General features: G+C 40.0%; 1 protein-coding gene across 10 annotated transcripts in view; it reads right to left on the minus strand.

Annotated features, from left to right (window-relative positions):
• The window catches only part of setd5 (SET domain containing 5), a 108,818-nt gene that overhangs the window by 28,234 nt on the left and 62,539 nt on the right, over nt 1-18,045 (minus strand). For 8 of the 10 annotated variants that reach the window (XR_013325503.1, XM_077711765.1, XM_077711768.1 and 5 more), the window contains 2 exons: nt 17,364-17,596; nt 11,883-11,939 (listed from right to left, as the gene is read on the minus strand). Coding sequence is in view for 7 of the 10 variants with exons in the window: in XM_077711765.1 (XP_077567891.1) it covers nt 11,883-11,939; nt 17,364-17,596 (290 nt within the window). In the remaining 3 variants the exon portion in view is untranslated. Of the gene's footprint in view, nt 1-5,611; nt 5,808-11,882; nt 11,940-17,363; nt 17,597-18,045 lie in introns of all 10 variants that reach the window. The other 2 variants (XR_013325505.1, XR_013325504.1) reach the window with 1 other exon arrangement.

Here is an 18,045-nt window from a genome sequence, read left to right on the forward strand (position 1 = left end):
GTCTGGAGTGCGACAAAATTAAAAGCCTTATAATAAAGGCAACATATGTTGTACAGTAATCCCTCTAATATTGAGGTTCATGTAGACCAGACGCAATAGTCGAAAAACTGCTTGGATCACCCCCATTATTACTACCACAATACATGTTTTCATGCTTATATGGAGGGAGATACGAGTACACAAGTACAATTATCAAAACGTATTCAATAGTAGAGCTATAAGCAGATCAAAAGACTAATGTATTAATATCTAAATATAATCTATATATAAATGAACATACTTTAAGTACTCTACTCAATGAAAATAGTTCCTCTCGGATTGATAATAACCCAAATAAAACAGATTAATGACAGTGTTAGTGTTATTGGTATTATTATTATTATAAATTTGCTGGAATGCTTTGCTTTATTTAGAAAGATCATTGTTTTAATCTCTTGCAAGAATAACGCTTCTTTTGTACCGTGATAAACACCGGGAAGTCCGATCCTCTATCCAGCTGAACCTATCAAAGTTTTGAGAAACTTCGACCTCTTACACGGATCCGAGAAGACTCCCAATTGTTTTGAAACCTCGACCTCTCACACGGATCCGGGAGGACTCCCAATTGTTTTGAAACCTCGACTTCTCACACGGCCGCAAGCAAGGTTTTTCTTACTTGGACTCCGCACCAGGTGGCGATATCACTTGCCCTTCCAAAGGACCTGCAATTGTTTTGATTTCTGACCTTCAATTATTTTGAATAGATGCTCGCTTGTTAACTCTTATGGAAATAAATGGGCAGGAAAAGATTAGATTAATTAGAATGATCTATGATGAGGACGAGTCGGGATCGATTTTCTCTTGCAAGGCAGTCAGATGCCTCTTCTGTTGAGAGGTACATTTGAGAATACCTATGGGTGAACCTATCATTTTGGTTCAATAAGTCAACATAATGGAGAAGTCCGGGCGCTTGGTCGACATCTAAGAAAGACCATGGCCACGGCATCTCAAACCATTTGCAGGCTGGATATTCGGCGGAGCGCCTGGATGGATGACGGTTGAAGACTAATCCTACTGAAAGAGACATTTGAGGACATCTCTGGTGAGCCACATGAATGTCTGCATGTTGCGACGGAGGCTCCAAATGCGCGAAGGGGCATTGCATGTGGGTCCATTTTGAGAAATGAGACTCGCAACATTAAAACCCTGTGAATACTAGTCCCTAACAGGTGAAGAGACAGTGCATGAGTCTATAAAATTAAGGGGGCGTCGGTGTCCTGTACTATGGTCCGGAAAAGCACTTAAACTCCGAAAGTATATCAGACAGGAGGGTAAACTTTTGGGTTGCGGGTGTAGTTCTGAAAAAAATGAGGAAAAACAAACAATAGGCGGGAATGTTTGCATTTGTTGACGGTTGCCAAATGGAAAAAAAGGAAGTTACTACCTAATTGCACAGGAACAAATCAAAGTGCTTCAAGTGTTAAACACCTAAATTTATGGATAAACAAATATGGGTTTGCTGGCCATTTTAATTTGCATAAAATAATAGACCTGCGGAATAAAATACGCACTAGGCATAGGGGTAATCTATATATAATAGACACAGAAAGAAGGGTGATAAGACGGGTCTGTTGTGTAAAAAAATTAAAAGAATAGCGGGGCCTTCTCGGCTGAAGGGAATCGTTTTTACCGAGATAGGTGGGGAGAGTGTAGGGATGTTAGCCAAGAGATTAGAAGAAAAGAAATGAGTAAATTGAACAGAAATCTGGTTTTCAAAAAATGCTGCGTGCTGGGTTTGTGGAAAATTGGGGCATATAACGCGTGATTGCCCAGACAAAGGGGTCTCTAAAAACAAGGCCTAATCTGTATGACTAGCCGGTATCCCTGCTCAAAATGATTTGAATGAGGACTTTGAATATGAGGATGTTGGGCTAACTTTAATGGAAACACTAAAATTTGATTTGGTTAAACCAGAGATCACATTTTCCGGGTTAGGGTTCATCATATGGGGTGATTTGCGAATTAGATCTTGGTATTAAGATTTATTTGGATGTTAATGATATCAGACAGGAAATTGACAATACAGAAATGGCATGAGAAAATTCATGGCATTCTTCCGAATAATTGGTACTCAGCCAATTCGCCTAAAGACGTTTCGCCAACGGACTTTTGGCCTAAGGATATTTAGCCGACCGGATAGTTAACCGACCAGATAGCTAGCCGATCGGACGTTGCTGACGTGCTCGCCCAGCCCCCGGTTGTGTATGTAACCGTTTTTCAACCTTGGCCCGCGGTCCATATGCGGCCCGTTACAGATAACAATCATTTAGGAATAACAAAGGCGAAAAAATAGTAGAAAATCTACTCCATAAAAATAATATATATTTTCTAAAATAATGGGAAATTATTTAAGAAGTAAAAGTGTGCTCCATGGCATGGTATTGTTCTCTAAGCCCCTCTGGTCTGTCCAATGCACTTAGTATTTAGAAATATGTCCAGCAGTGGGGCAGTACTGCATCACAATAGCTAAAACTCAAAGAATGAAATAAGTTTTAGAAAAGCAGCTTATTGATAGTGTGTTTAATATTAAAAAGCAAGTAAAATTATTATCTTTGTACTGGCTCTTGACTAATTAATTTGAACCATGTCTTGCCAAGTGGTTTCAGTTGTTTTTACCATTGCTGTGGGTCAGCAAGGGTCACCAAAAGGATTATTGTAGTTGAGAGACAAATGGATCACAAAACAAATTCACTGAACACTGCTCACCGTCAGACGTAAACAACATGAAGACTATAGAAGTCAACTTACGCAAAGAGTACCATCCTCTGGATGCAAGTTTAATAATGGGTCATTTGGGAGTGAAAAGACATGGTTCAAATGAATTAGTCAAGAGCCAGTACAAAGATAATAATTTTACCTGCTTTTTAATATTAAACCCATTATCAATAAGCTGCTATTCTAAAAAATATTTCATTAACAAGACAAAGCAAATTCACAGATGGTGTTTTTATTAAAGTAGTAAAAACTTACAAATTATGTACAAAAATTACAAATACAATACAAACTATTTACAAAAATTACAAATACAATACAAACTATTTACAAAAATTACAAATACAATACAAACTATTTACAAAAATTACAAATACAATACAAACTATTTACAAAAATTACAAATACAATACAAACTTACATGTACCTTATGTACAAAGGGAATTCACAGATGGCAGTTTTTATGATAACAGTAAAACTTACAAATCACGCGCAATAGCTTCTAAATACCTCAGTTTGTTTGGAAATCGAGCCGGGTTTTCTATAATAAAATAATAAATTAAACACTTACTTTTTTCACACACACACAGTTTACAAGAAATTAGAATTAATGTACGTTGAATGAAATTTAGGATATGTTAGTTAGAGGAAAGACCGGTCCAATAGTACTGCCCCCCACTGGACATATTCCTAAATACAAGTACGTAGTGCAATGTACTGCCCGTCATTGTATTCAATATTCTTATATATGTACACATACACACTCTTGCCACGGGAGAAAAAAAACACTAAAAGACAGACTAGAGGGCTTAGAGAACAATAACTGAAAATGCCATGGAACACTTACTTCTAGTGATGTGTGCTAACAATATTCTAATTTTAAATAATTTCCCATTTTTTTAGGAAGTACATATTCAAAAAGTTTTGCTGAGAATCTTAATTCAAAGATTAATATCAATCTTTTCTATGCTGGTATAAATTTTCTGGAGTAGGATTCCTGGATTTACAATTTCATTACAGAACTTACTGTGATAACTACTTTTTTTCTTCTGGCATTACAGTACTTACTGTTACAACTACTTTTTTTCTTCTGTCACGTACTGTTCTGTGTGTTCAGCCGTGAATAAATGCCCTTGTTATTCAAAATGAATGTTGTTATCTGTAACGGGCCATATACGGCCCGTGGGCCGAGGTTGAAAAACGTGTACACACACGACCGGGGGCGGGGCGAGCGCGTCGGCGCAACGTCCAGTTGACTAGCTATCCGTTCGGCTAACTCTCCTTTTGGCCAAACGCCCCCTCGCCGAACTGTCCTTAGACCAAACATCCGCCGGCGAAACCTATTTCGGCGAATCGTCGGGTCACGGAATAATTAGGTAAATTGTACCTGGATGGTTTAGATATAATAATTGATTTAGGATAGGCATAGTTTCCCTTGGACGGAAGAAACATGGAGTGTTTTTCAAGGGCACAAAAGACATTACGTTTGTCTTGAGCGGGTGAAATATGCTTTTGCATAGGTCATGTTGACGGCTATTAGGATATTGTGGATTGGATAAGCATTGATCAATTGATACAACCAAATGAAATTGCTTTTATTGCTTTAAGGGCATACAAATTAAGCTAACTTTAGCTTAAAACTTACAGCATTGCAATTATGGGGTTAATGCACCTAAATGTTACAGAGATAACGATTGGCAAGAACAAGCTTAAATAAGTGGGAAATGGAACAATTCTCCAAGTTCCAAAATCTGGCTAAAAAAACAGATTATGTTTGTCGTTTTGGGTTTGACAGAATGCGTTGGCGCATGAATTCTGGAATATTTTGGGAATGGTTATCCCATATCTAAAACAAATTCAAGGGAAATTTGAAATGGGCTCTATTGGCACTGGATGTCCAAAATCTCGTGGGGCCTTTCATGGTATGAAACAAGTGCTGGAATTATAGTCAAAGATAGCACTTCCAAATTATGATATAAAACCTCTGAGTAAGGCTTTAAGTAGATGAATTGTCTAAGAATAAATAGAATGGGCAAAACTCGAAGGGAATACAAAATACACGTACAGCTACTAAAACAAACTTTAGAGACAAAACTATTGCCACCTCAATTCTGCGTACAAACAGCTAAACTGATAGCATTAACGGAGGGCATAACTTAATGCAAAACATGGAGGTAATTTTTTTTTTTTACAAACGATTCATATACTTGAGTGGGGGTGTGTTTCAATGTCACAACTTTTCCGTTATTGCATTATTAGCAAACAAAGAGTTAATCACAGCCACTTGCATGGCAGTCGCTCAACATGGCTGACTAGGGCGATAAACGGCGGCAATTGAACTACCAGAACAAATTTGCTAGAATGCTTTGCTTTATTTATAAAGATAAGTTTTAATCTCTTGCAAGAATAAAGCTTCTTTTGTAACCTTGATAAACAACGGTAAGGTCGCTCCCCTATCCAGCTGGATTTATCAAAGTTGTTTTGAGAAACCTCGACCTCTCATACAGATCCAAGGACTCCCAATTGTTTTGAAACCTTGACCTCTCTCACAGATCTGGGAAGACTACCAATTGTTTTGAAACCTCAACGTCTCATACGGTCGCAAGCAAGGGTTTTTTTTAGTTGGACTCCGCACCAGGTGGCGATACCGCTTGCCCTCCAAAAGGACCTGCAATTGTTTTGAATTCTAACCTACAATTGTTGAGATGATTGCTTGTTCTTAACTCTTATGAAAATAAATGGGCAGGAGAGGATTCGATTCATTAGCATGATCTAGGACGAGTCAGGATTGATTCTCTCTTGCAAGACACTGGTTACTGAGTCAAATGCCTCTTCTGTTAAAAGGTAAATTTGGGAATACCTATGGGTGAATCAATCAGTTAGTCCAAGTCCTTGAAGTGGAGCCCACTTTCTGCGTGGTACAGCTTCATGTTTGTGATGAAACTGTTTGTGAAGTCTTTTGGGATCCAGGCTTTCCGGTATGTCGATTTACTTGTATCTCAAATGAACGTTTCTCGTAGAAATGAACTAAATACAAATTCATTTGTTCCCACCCTCTGAAAAAAAAACCCAAAGACAGGATATTACAATGGAAAAACATTTTCTTTTTTTGAAATTCACCATCTACTAACAGAATAACAAATAACTAGTGGTTATGATGTTTACCGGCATGGTTTGGATCCATTGTGTTCTTTGATTTTACATTGACTAATGTAAAAAAAAACATGGAAAAAATGCTAAACTCCGCCCAGTGCTCGTAGAGATCTTTGCACAAGGGAGATGTGGCACTGATATCATAAACAGCCACCTTGGCTGTCTCGTCTGCTCGTATCTGCTAATTATCTGCTCGTATAATGCTAATTTGCGGCCCGCGTCTTAATATGCAAGATTAATGTCCGTGCGACCCGCAAGATTGATATGAATGACACGGTGTTCGGAGCTGGATGAACCAATCACGGTGAAGTATACGGCTGTGGAGGGCGGGACATTGGCCGGGCTGTCCAGTGCCTCGCTCACTCACTCATTCATTCCTCCAATCAGATGGGCAGAGGAGAAGCCGTGAAGCCGATCACGCCGCTCGGCCGTAATCCAATACGAACGGAGAGCGAAAGTGCGCATGCGCCACAGACCCGCGCGACTGAAAGTCAAACGTCAAATCGAAAGTGCGCATGCGCCACAGAACCGCGCGACTGAAAGTTAAAAGTTCAATCTGAGACTCATTCCAAGTGTAAACACATATTACAGCCCCGGAGATGTCTGTTTCAAAGCCTGCCGTGAAGAGAAAGGTCAGTGATGAGCACAGACAGTTTCAAGAAAAGTGGGGAGTGCAATATTTCTTTGTTGAGCACAGTGGCACCCCGACGTGTCTCATTTGCACTGAAAAAGTTGCGGTCCACAAGGAATACAATTTGAAACGTCATTGTGCTACAAGACATGCTGAGGAGTACGACAAATACCAGGGAGATGAGAGAGCCTACCAGGTTGACAGTCTTAAAACAAGTCTTCTCAGGCAACTGGGTTTTTTCAAGAAGGCTACAAAAGAAAGTAATGAAGCAGTCGAAGCCAGTTATGCCGTTTGTGAGTTGATTGCCAAGGCAGGAAAGCCATTCACAGAAGGTGAATTTTTCAAAAAGTGCATATTACATGCTGCGCATATTGTCTGTCCAGAAAAGAAAAGTCAGTTCAACAACATCCGCCTTTCTGCCAACACCGTGCTAGAGCGCATTTCTGACCTGTCAAGTGACATTTATGATCAACTTTGTGAGAAAGCGCAAAGTTTCAGTGTATATTCAGTGGCTCTTGATGGGGACCACAGACATCACAAACACTGCCCAGCTTGCAATATATGTCCGTATGTGTTGATGACAATTTTGAAGTGTTGGGGGAGTTGCTCACAATAATTTCAATGCATGGCCAGACAACCGCTAAGGAATTATTTCACAAGCTGTGTGATGCCATTCAGAATGCCGGTTTGCCATGGAAGAGCTTTGTTGGAATAACCACTGATGGAGCCCCATCAATGATTGGGAGGAAGAATGGACTGGTAGCACTTCTTAAAAAAAACTGGAAGAGGAGGGTTGTAGAGTAGGCCATAGCTCTGCACTGCATTGTCCATCAGCAGGCCCTTTGCAGCAGATGCCTGAAGTTTGACAATGTGATGTCTGTCGTTGTGAAATGCATCAACCAAATCAGATCCAGAGGCTTAAAGCATAGAAGGTTTCGTGCTTTTTTGGAGGAAATTGAGTCTGAATATTTGGATGTGCTCTACTTCACTGAGGTACGTTGGCTCAGCAGGGGAAATGTGTTGACAAGATTTTTTGAGTTGAGAGCAGAAGTAAAAGACTTCATGGAGATAGACAGGGTTGCTGTTCCTGTGCTAAGTGATCCCAAATGGCTCATGGAATTAGCTTTTCTTGTTGATATCACACATGAGCTTAATGTACTGAACAAGAAGCTACAAGGCCAGGGGCAACTTGTCAGTGCTGCCTATGACAAAGTGAGAGCATTCTGCACTAAACTTTTGTTATGGAAACCCCAGCTCTCTCAGGCAAACATTTTCCATTTCCCAGCATGCAAGGCTCTTGTGGATGCGGTGGTGAGAAATAGGTGGAGGCCATTTTGAAGCTGCAGGAGGAATTTGATCACAGATTTGCAGACTTCAAGACACACAAAGCCACATTTCAAATGTTTGCGGACCCCTTCTCCTTTGATGTGCTAGATGCCCCTCCTGAGTTTCAAATGGAGCTCATTGACTTGCAGTGCAACTCTGCACTCAAAGCCAAGTTCAGGGAGGTGAGTGGAGAAGCAGACAAGCTTGGACATTTTTTGAGAGAGTTGACCCCCAGCTTCCCTGAACTTTCCCGAATCTTCAAGCGGACCATGTGCCTTTTTGGGAGCACATACTTGTGTGAGAAACTCTTCTCCACCTTGAACTTCAATAAGTCCAAGTATAAGTCCAGACTTACTGATGAGCATCTTCAAGCTCTATTGAGGGTCTCCACTGCTTCCTCCCTCAAGCCAAATGTGACTAAGCTATGTGAGAAGAAGCGCTGCCAGGTCTCTAGCAGCAAGAAGTAAAGTTCAGAAAGTTAAAATTTAAAGAGCTGTTAATACAGACGTTTGAAACAAAATAAAAATAATTAGTTTTCTCTACTTAGCCAGCCACTGTATATTTGCTGTATTCTCATTATTATGATTATGATTATTATGATGATTATGATGATTATGATGATTATGATGATTATGAAGATTATGAAGATTATGAAGATTATGATGATTATGATGATTATGATGATTATGATGATTATGAAGATTATGAAGATTATGATGATTATGATGATTATGATGATTATGATGATTATGATGATTATGATGATTATGATGATTATGATGATTATGATGATTATGATGATTATGATGATTATGATGATTATGATGATGATGATGATGATGATGATGATGATTATGATGATTATGATGATTATTATGATCATTATGATTATTATGATTATTATGCTAATTATGATTATTATGATTATCATGATTATCATGATTATTATGATTATTATGATTATTATGATTATTATGATTATTATTATTATTAAAATAGTTATTTGATAACGTTGGAATGTTTTATCAGCGCTTTTCTTGTGGAAATCCTGATGCGGCCCAGCCTCACCCAGACTCTGCCTCTTGCGGCCCTCAGGTAAATTGAGTTTGAGACACCTGTTTCACGGTGAAATATGGCTTCTCCTGCGCTAAGTGCCACCCAATTCAGCGCCAAAGAAGATGCAGAGCCGACTTCCAACAATTTGTTATCCTTGTCTTCCGCTTATGAGTTTCAGTGGGATTTTTTATGAACTTTTTAAAAACTTAATATAAAATATGCGATGTAGTGAAGCCGTGAATGTTGAAGCTGAGAATTGGTGAAGGATCACAGTACTCACATTTGTTGGCAGCATTTCACACAATCATTGCCGTGTGCTTGAGTTATTTTGAAGATACAATACATGTATGTTATGTCATAGATGTACAATGAGTACATTGTATCGAATTCTTATTTTTTCCGTGTAGTGCCATGAAAAGATATGAAAAAATTGCAGAAATGAGGCGTGTTGTCTGTTTTTTGGGTTGACATATCTATTGCCTAAGCAGAATTGAATTTTTTCAAGCATAGACATTGATCAGCATTTAGCTTTCAGTTGTGCCGTTTTGTTAAAATATATACGTACAGCCATACCTCTGCAGTGGTACCTCGACCTACGATCACCTTGTGGTACGAAATGCTCGTGGTACAACAAACTTTCAGTCGAATAATTGCCCGAGATGCAATCAAAATTTGGAGATGCGACCAAGCCAGGTGGCCATGGCAATGTCTTTTTTGCATCTCTTTCGTGTATAAAATACATCTACGAGCACTGAGCGGACTTTGCATTTCCCCATCCGTTTTTTCCCCAACGTTGGTCTACATTTACATACAAAGTAAACAACTACGATGGATCGGCAGTTTTGCAAAGAAAATGCGACCGTTGACAATCGACATGAAACGCGAAATTATTGAAAAACATGTGAGTGGGGTATGTGGTACCGAGCCTGCTACGAAAGGAATCCGTCAACTATATCCATCATCCTTAAGCGGAAGGACGCAATTAAGGAGAAGAGGCCTTCCAAAGGACTAACTAAAATTTCCTACCGGCGCAGTGACATTCACGACAAGATGGAGAGCCTTCTTTTATTGTGGATAAAATAAAAAGTTAGCAGGAGATAGCGTGACTTAGTCAACCATATGTGAAAAAGCCAGCGGAATTTACATGGATTTGATAACAACGAAAGGAGAGCCGTCAACACCTTCAGAACCCTTTAAAGCGAGTCATGGCTGGTTCGAAAAATAAAAAAAATATTTGGAATAAACTTGGTTATCAAACACGGGGAAGCGGGAAGTTCCAATTCGGAAGCCGCGGTGGAATTTATCAAGACATTTGCCTCGATTATCACCAAGAAATGTTACATACCCCAGCAGGTGTTCAAATTCGACGAAACTGGTCTTTTTGGAAAAAGATGCCCAGGTGAAATTCATCGTGGCAAAGGAAAAGGTATTACCGGGGTACAAACCTATGAAGGACCACTTAATTCTAGCTTTGTGTGCCAATGCCAACGGTGACTGTAAAATTAAGCCACTACTGGTGTACAATGCAGAGAACCTGCATGCTTTCAAGAGACACAACATCTAGAAAGAAAAGCTAAAAGTTATGTGGCGCGCTAATTCTAAAGCTTGGATTATGCGTATTGTGATGACATTCGTGTGCGTTATTATCGAAATATTTTGAAGGGGAGGCAAATACAAACAACTCTTGATGCGTTCGTTTTGAAGACGGTGGCAAAACGTCCGGGTGGGGTCAACCCGCAGAACTAAGGTAAAACAAACAACTCTTGGTGCGTTTGTGTGGAAGACTCTGGCAAAACGTCCGGGTGGGGTCAACCCGTAGAACTAAGGTAAAAAAGATTAAAACAAAATTAGAATTCAGTTTTGTTTGAAGTTGCATTAAACGTTGAGTGTCTGTATATATTTATTCAAGTTAATGGAAATTTGTTTGTCCGTTTACAAATGCCGTGGATTAAGTCCCCGCCGACGGATCACAGTCAAAAACAACTCTCCATTATTCCAGATTCTTTTTTTTTTCAACGACGTTTGTCGTCTATTAAGTTTTTGTTGGAGGTGGCCGAGTGCCTCGACCTGAACCGCAGCCTGCAGTGGGCGAAGTTGTGTCACGGAGGAAGGCAATGGGGCTTGTGGTCAGTAATGAGGCCGCTGACGAGTTGGTCGATGGGCACCAAAAGGAACTCTCAACAGAGGCTGAGTAAATCCAACGCTCGGCAACACACGAGGAATTCAACGAGAAAGTGGCGGAGGAGGAGGCAGCCACCATTGTAACAACACAAATTAGAAAAAAATAAATGGGGGAGAAATGAACTTTACGATCAAAAAACATCCTGAAAAAGTGTGACGACATTTGCCTTGTGCATTTTACAAACATTATTAGTCAACGGATATTGTCTTTAGATCGATTTCTCAAAACCTTTGTCAACAAACACCGCCGGAGGGCAAATTAAATCCAGACAGGTAAGACGCAGTGGCGATAAATGAAATTAGAAAAATTAGATGCCAAGAAATCTTGTTCCCCTGCATTTTAAGACATCAATAAATCATTTTCTTATAATTCATTCTCATTTGCGTGTTTCCCACATCTTTCATACAAAATTGGGACAATTTTACATGGTTTACTTGGTAGTTGTGTGAGGACTTTGGAACGGAATTTTCATCTTACGAAATAAGTATGGAACCACTTAAATTCGTATTTAGAGGTAGGACTGTATCATTCTTAAGTCTGATAACTTTCAACTCAAAAAAATGAAAAATAATCGAAATTACTTTGGATTTTATTTTTATAGTTTTCAATTGTGTGCAAAATATCATTTTAGATTCATAGAGATCCCTAAATCTATTAATATAATTGACATGACATTTGTTATTTATACAACTGGTGAAGACATTTTCACAAGAACAATTTTAAAATATGTTATGATGTACCAGCATTTCAAATTCATTGATATAATGGGATTGGAGCAAATACCTCAGGAGAGATAGACTCTGGCCGGTGAACAGGTGAGACTTCAGGGGATGATATATTCTAGAAAAACACAGAAGCCGTCAGGGTAAAATAGTATTGCCTTGATCAGTATCACACGGTTTCGGATTTGGTGACAAGATTGGATAACATCTAGTATTTATATTTTGTTTTAGGATATATAATTATATTTACTTTTAAGCACATAACGCTTTTTGAATGAGGTAACCACAGGGCGGTGGATCGCAATACACCAGCAAAAGAAACAAGTCCGAATCACAATTACATGTATTTATTGTTATTATGTCCTCAATAGAGTTACTGTTCTCATTATAGAAGAGCGAGATTGAAACGAGTGGATTAGTGTCGGCCTAAACATGGTATGAGAGCCACTTTTCAAGCACCCGAAGCAAGGAAATTATCAATAAAACCCACATTTATGTAACAATCTGACTGATAAACATATTGAATATTTCTTTTCTACGATCTGTGATGACTTGGACTTAGAGCAGCTCAGTTGGATAAACATAAAGCAACGACACATCCAAATCAGCAAATGCGGCATACTCACAATGCGCCACAAGCGATAATTTGTTGTAGGAAATGCATATTGCATTTATATTTTACTCAGGTAATCTCATCTCATCTTCCGCTTTTCCGAAGACGGGTCGTGGACGCAGCAGCTTCAGCAGGAAAGCCCAGACTTCCCTTTTCACATCCACTTCATCCAGATCTTCCGGGAGTATCCCAAGGCGTTCCCAAGGCAGCCGGGAGACATAGTCTCCACAGAGTTTCCAGGGTCGGCCCCGTGCCTCCTCCCGGTGGCACGTGCCTGGAACTCCTGGGGGAGGCGCCAATCAGATGCCCGAGCCAACTCATCTGGCTCCTCTCGATCCAGAGGAGCAGTGGCTCAACTCCAAGCCCCTTCTGGAAGACCGAGCCTCTCGCCTTATCTCTAAAGGAGAGTCTGCATCACTACAGACACCCCAGTGATCCACCTGTCGATCTCACACTCCATTCTTTCCTCACTCGTGAACAAAACCGCAAGATACTTTAACTCCTTCCCCTGGGGAAGGACCTGATCCCTGACCCAGAGAGGACATGCCACCTTTTTCCGACTGAGGACCATGGTCTCAGATTTGAAGGTGCTGATTCCCATCCAGACCGCTTCACACTTGGTTGCAAATCGTTACAGCAAGTGTTGGAGATCACGGCCTGATGAAGCCAGCAGAACCACATCATCTGAAAATAGCAAGGGTGACATCCGGAAGACCTGGCAAAGTTCTACCCCCACTGGAAATGGATCCAATTACTGCCGGCTACGCGGAACTGACTCTGAGACCGGTCAGAGAGGGACCGAAACCCACGCAACAAGGGTTCCGGGACCCCATACTCCCGGAGTACTCCCCACAAGACTGCCCGGAGAGACAGTCAAATGCCTTCTCCAAGTCAACAAAGCACATTTAGACTGGTTGGGCGACCCCCCCAGGGACCCTGCTGAGGGTATAAAGCTGATTCACTGTTCCACGGCCGGGACGAAAACCACACTGCTTTGCTTGAATCCGAGATTCTACCTCGGTGACTTCAACCTCTGAGATAAGAGTCTGCCCCAGAGTCCCCCAGCTCTGATTCCTCATACACATTAAATGCACACAAAACAAAGTCTAGATGGACTGATGAAACCAGAAGTGGAACGCAACATCCAAAAATAGCGGGGTTTTATCTCGGAATTTGCCGTGAGGTGGGCCAGCTGATGGCCAGCAGGCGTCAGGAAGGACCTGCCTCGTCCTCGGCCACGCTTGGCGCCAACTGTAGAACAGCAACTATAATGCTATGGCCCATTTTCCCGAAGACAGCTCTGGGCTGCTGGAACCGTGGCTAAACCAACCTCCGTTGGGCTGAGAAAACCTTAGTCTCAGATGATTGAGAGCAGTTCCGGTGGCATTGGACCAGGTCACATTGTACCGCGAGCCATTTTGTTTCATGAAAGGTGCATGAGACTGTGTGTGGGTACTTATGAGTGTGATTGGTTTGTGGTTTTGCTTGTAAACAATTTTATCGCAACTTCCAGATTAAAGACAGACTCGGTGGGGGTTTTGTGCGCACAATGTTAATTTACATGGATGTAAGGTACCTTCATTTTTTTCTCACTGGAATGATTTGCAACCAAGTGCGAAGTGGTCGGGATGAGAATCTTCACCTCCAAATCTGAGACTGTGGTCATGAGTCAGAAAAAGGTAGCATGCCCTCCAGTGTCAGGGATGAAGTCCTTCCCTAAAAGGAGGAGTTTAACAATTTTGGGGTCTTGTTCATGAGTGAGTCAAGAATGGAGCTAGAGAACAACAAATGGTGCGTTGCAGCGTCTGCAGACTCTGCATCAGTCCGTCGTGGTGAAAAGGGAGCAGAGTTCATGCTTCCTGAAGCATTAGGATGGTCAAACTTGTAGATTAAGGCTGTCTTTACCATGAAGCCAACAACATGATGACGATCCGCACATTCAGTTCATCTTTAAATAAGGATGTCTGTGCAGCCATCCTCTTCCAAAAAGGCCAGTCTCTTCCATGTTGAAACTTTCTCCAACTATTCTTTTGAATTATGTCAAGGAACTCTTCCCCAACGTTGCATTATGTTGCCTCCCATTCTGCCAAGGAGGGTCATTGACAGCACTGGAACGAAGCTGAGGTTCATCTTCTGTCTTCGTCAGGAGCTAAGCTACCGTAAAAGGTCTAGACTTTGTTGGTTTACAGATGAATCATCTTCTCCCAATAGGGCATTCTCCATCTCAAGGATGATTTTATTCCTCGTGGTTACTGAATGTTCGCTTATTCCTTCTTGATGTAATGCATGGTGTATTTATATATGATAAATTAAATGATGCAGGACATTTAAAAGTCATTTTTGATGCCGATTCAAAATCTATACCATGCTGAAAGAGGCTTGGCGCAGTCTTTCTATGCGCAATGCAAAATTTATGTACCGTGGTACCTGGAGATACGAGCTTAATGCGTTCCGGGACTGAGCTCCTATGTTGATTTACTCGTAACTCCAATGAGCGTTTCCCCTAGAAATGAACAAAAAAACTAAATAATTCGTTCCAACCCTCTGAAAAAACACCAAAAACAAGTTATTGGATTGAAATTTTTTTTTTATTTCTTCTAATTCGCCATCTAATAATAAAGTAACAAATAACTAGTGGTTTAAACATACTAAAATGTGTTAAATAGTACTAAAATGGGACAGATTTCGCAGAGGGGAGAAAGAGAGGGACAGAGGGGGGGGACAAGATGGGGAGAAGGATAGAGAGGGGGTGAGAGAGAAGAAGGGGGGAGGCGACAGAGACTTTTTGCATGGCATCGAGCTCGTAACATAACAAACAAATTTAAATGAACTTGGATTACGATGCAGACACACTCAAAAATAAATCTAATCTAACCCTACATTAAACTTCATTCTAATTTTGTTTTAAATTTTTATACATTTCTTCTCCACTCTGACTTTCAGATGCAGGAGGGTTGTTTGCTTTTGTCTTCCAGTCAAAACATTCCGAAAACGATGCACACAAATGTCCTTACAATAGGATAACTCACAAACACTTGCCAACTTTTCCGGGAAGTAGTAGTACTCTTGTATTAGCGAACAAGCTCCGCCATTCGCACTGACTAACAGGGGAAAAAAAAACAACGCTGTCCAGTGTTAGTAGAGATTACACGAAGGAGTTGCGACCAGAAAGACAGTGCCCATGTTCTTATGAGCAGCCTCTCACGTCTGCTGTATGCTCATATATCAAAATGTGTCTCGTATCTCAAGATAAATATTTGCTCTAAATTGTACCCGTATCTCAAGATAAATATTTGCTCTAAATTGTACTCGTATCTCAAGATAAATATTTGCTCTAAATTGCACTCGTATCTCAAGATAAATATTTGCTCTAAATTGTACTTGTATCTCAAATTGCTTGTATGTCGGGGCACTTGTATGTCGAGGTATAACTGTAATGTAACCCGAAGATAAGGGACTATGTGACATATTAACAATAATCATTCTTATCAAAGTTTTATCAGCAGGAATCACATAAAACTCCAAAATTGTTCCGAAATCTAATTTTTCACACTGACCAAATGTCACCAAAAGTTGATGTCTGCTAACCAAAAGCTCATTATGCCCACAACTCCTGGTTCGAGTGAGGCAAAAATAAGTAATGTGATGTTTTTAATCGCATCATTTTATAATTTTTCTCCAAATATTACTTAAATCCCCTAAAAACACAATAAACATACTTTATGCCGGCAAAAGTTAATGCTCTAGAAAACCAATAACTTCCAGTTCAGGTTAGAGAAAAATTAGTAACAAATGACTGATCCGCATTTGCATCTTGTAGTAGTATGAACTATAATTTAACATTCATTCTATTTTGATTTTAACCTTGTAATATTTAAATTTGTTGGGTTTATTCTGTATGACTATTATACATATGTGTAGTAAATCATTTCTTTGGTAAATCATTCTCCCTAATGTTTGAAAAGTGCTCGGGGTCATAAACAGTCGTCTGGTCCTCTCACAAGGACTGCTTAACCAAGGATTGTTTATCCGACATCTTACCCAGTCTGGGCTCCGAGGACTGTTCATTCTGGGTTTGCAGGTACGGATATCTGCCACTTTCATAACACTCGCATAGTGTGCATACCTCGTGACGCACATCGGGCTTCTTTATGTAATTGTTATATGATTGTTATGTCAAATGAAGGCGTGATTGTTTTAATCCAAATGAGGGTTGGTTTTAGTTTCCTGTTTTGTTATTGTTAACATACCTTCATTGTTATTTTAGTTACAGATGTTGTTTTTGCTTACGCATGTTGAATTAATCAATGACCTTGTAATTGTTTTGATTTATGGCCTTAAAAGCCATACGGGAATTACTGTTCGGGAGGATACTTTGAAGACAAGGGGGAAGTCTTGTTGCTTTGATGTATCTTCCCTTAAGGTCCTTATCCATGATGCAATCTATTTAATTAAATGTCAATAATTGAATAAGATGTCTGCCTGCAGTGATTGATAATTACATCGGAAGGGTATTTATTTATGAACCTATCAAAAATTTAATCACATTATATTCATATGAATTTTTCTCTCTGAATATTACCATGTATGACTCAATGCAATTTCCCATGGCAAATTGACCATTGCTCACGGCACATCAGTGTGCCGTGGCACATTGGTTGGGAAACACTGTCAAACCACAAATTTAAATTCTATAAATGTTCATTTATAATTTATATTCTTTTTAAATCAGTGCATAAAAAAGTCAGTTCAAAGGTAGTTTGGCGTTGAATATGAAAGAGGAGAAAAACCTTACGGTACCATACGGTCATGCATAACACGCTTAAATGTCTTTCCCAAGCACTGTATAAAGAGAATAATCCCTTTACATTCTTTTATTCAAAATGCCGAGTTCATGTATGTGTGTACAATGTTTCAGTGTAATCTTACTTCAAATTGCAGTGGTGTATTACAGCGGCTGACCAGCAGCGAGGGCACTGGTGAGTATGCAAGCCCATTCGATAGCACAGAGCTACAGGGATTGTCGAACAGTGGAAGTAAGGGGTCGTCCTCAGTAAGGGGTGGTGTGATGGGTGACAATCGGCGAAGTAAATGGTCTGAGGATCTAAATATTTTTTCTGTCATATACTTGAAATGGCGCTTCTTGAAAGGTGCATTCAATTCTGTAATTAAAATACAAAGGACAGGTAAAGCACCATGTAGATCCTTCGTTTCAGGCACACCATTTGAAAAATTAACAGAACTTGCTGAGGTTATATCGGTCATTGATAATAGTTTCGCATTTTCATACCTATAGGGCACCGCCTGAAAGGGAGCGCCATTTCAGTTGCGGGTTTATTTTAATTTTTTTGTTAATAGAAAAGGCGCTTCGTTTCAAAAGACGCGCTGCTATGGTTGTGCTAGCATGACACACTGCAGCATGCATGCTAGCGTATCTTTTAAAAAGACAACAGACGCAAAACTGAGTTTAAGCTTGCTATATTGACGAAATGTCTACTCGTTATAAGTCAAAGATTCAAACATCTACAAATCTGCCAAAATCCTCATCTTCTGTATCCGACATACAGAGTTTAGCCAAGTGGGCGAGTTTGCCAACAATGCACAGTTCCAT

Source organism: Stigmatopora nigra, unplaced genomic scaffold, assembly GCF_051989575.1.
Source record: "Stigmatopora nigra isolate UIUO_SnigA unplaced genomic scaffold, RoL_Snig_1.1 HiC_scaffold_29, whole genome shotgun sequence".
Taxonomy (NCBI): Eukaryota; Metazoa; Chordata; class Actinopteri; order Syngnathiformes; family Syngnathidae; genus Stigmatopora; species Stigmatopora nigra.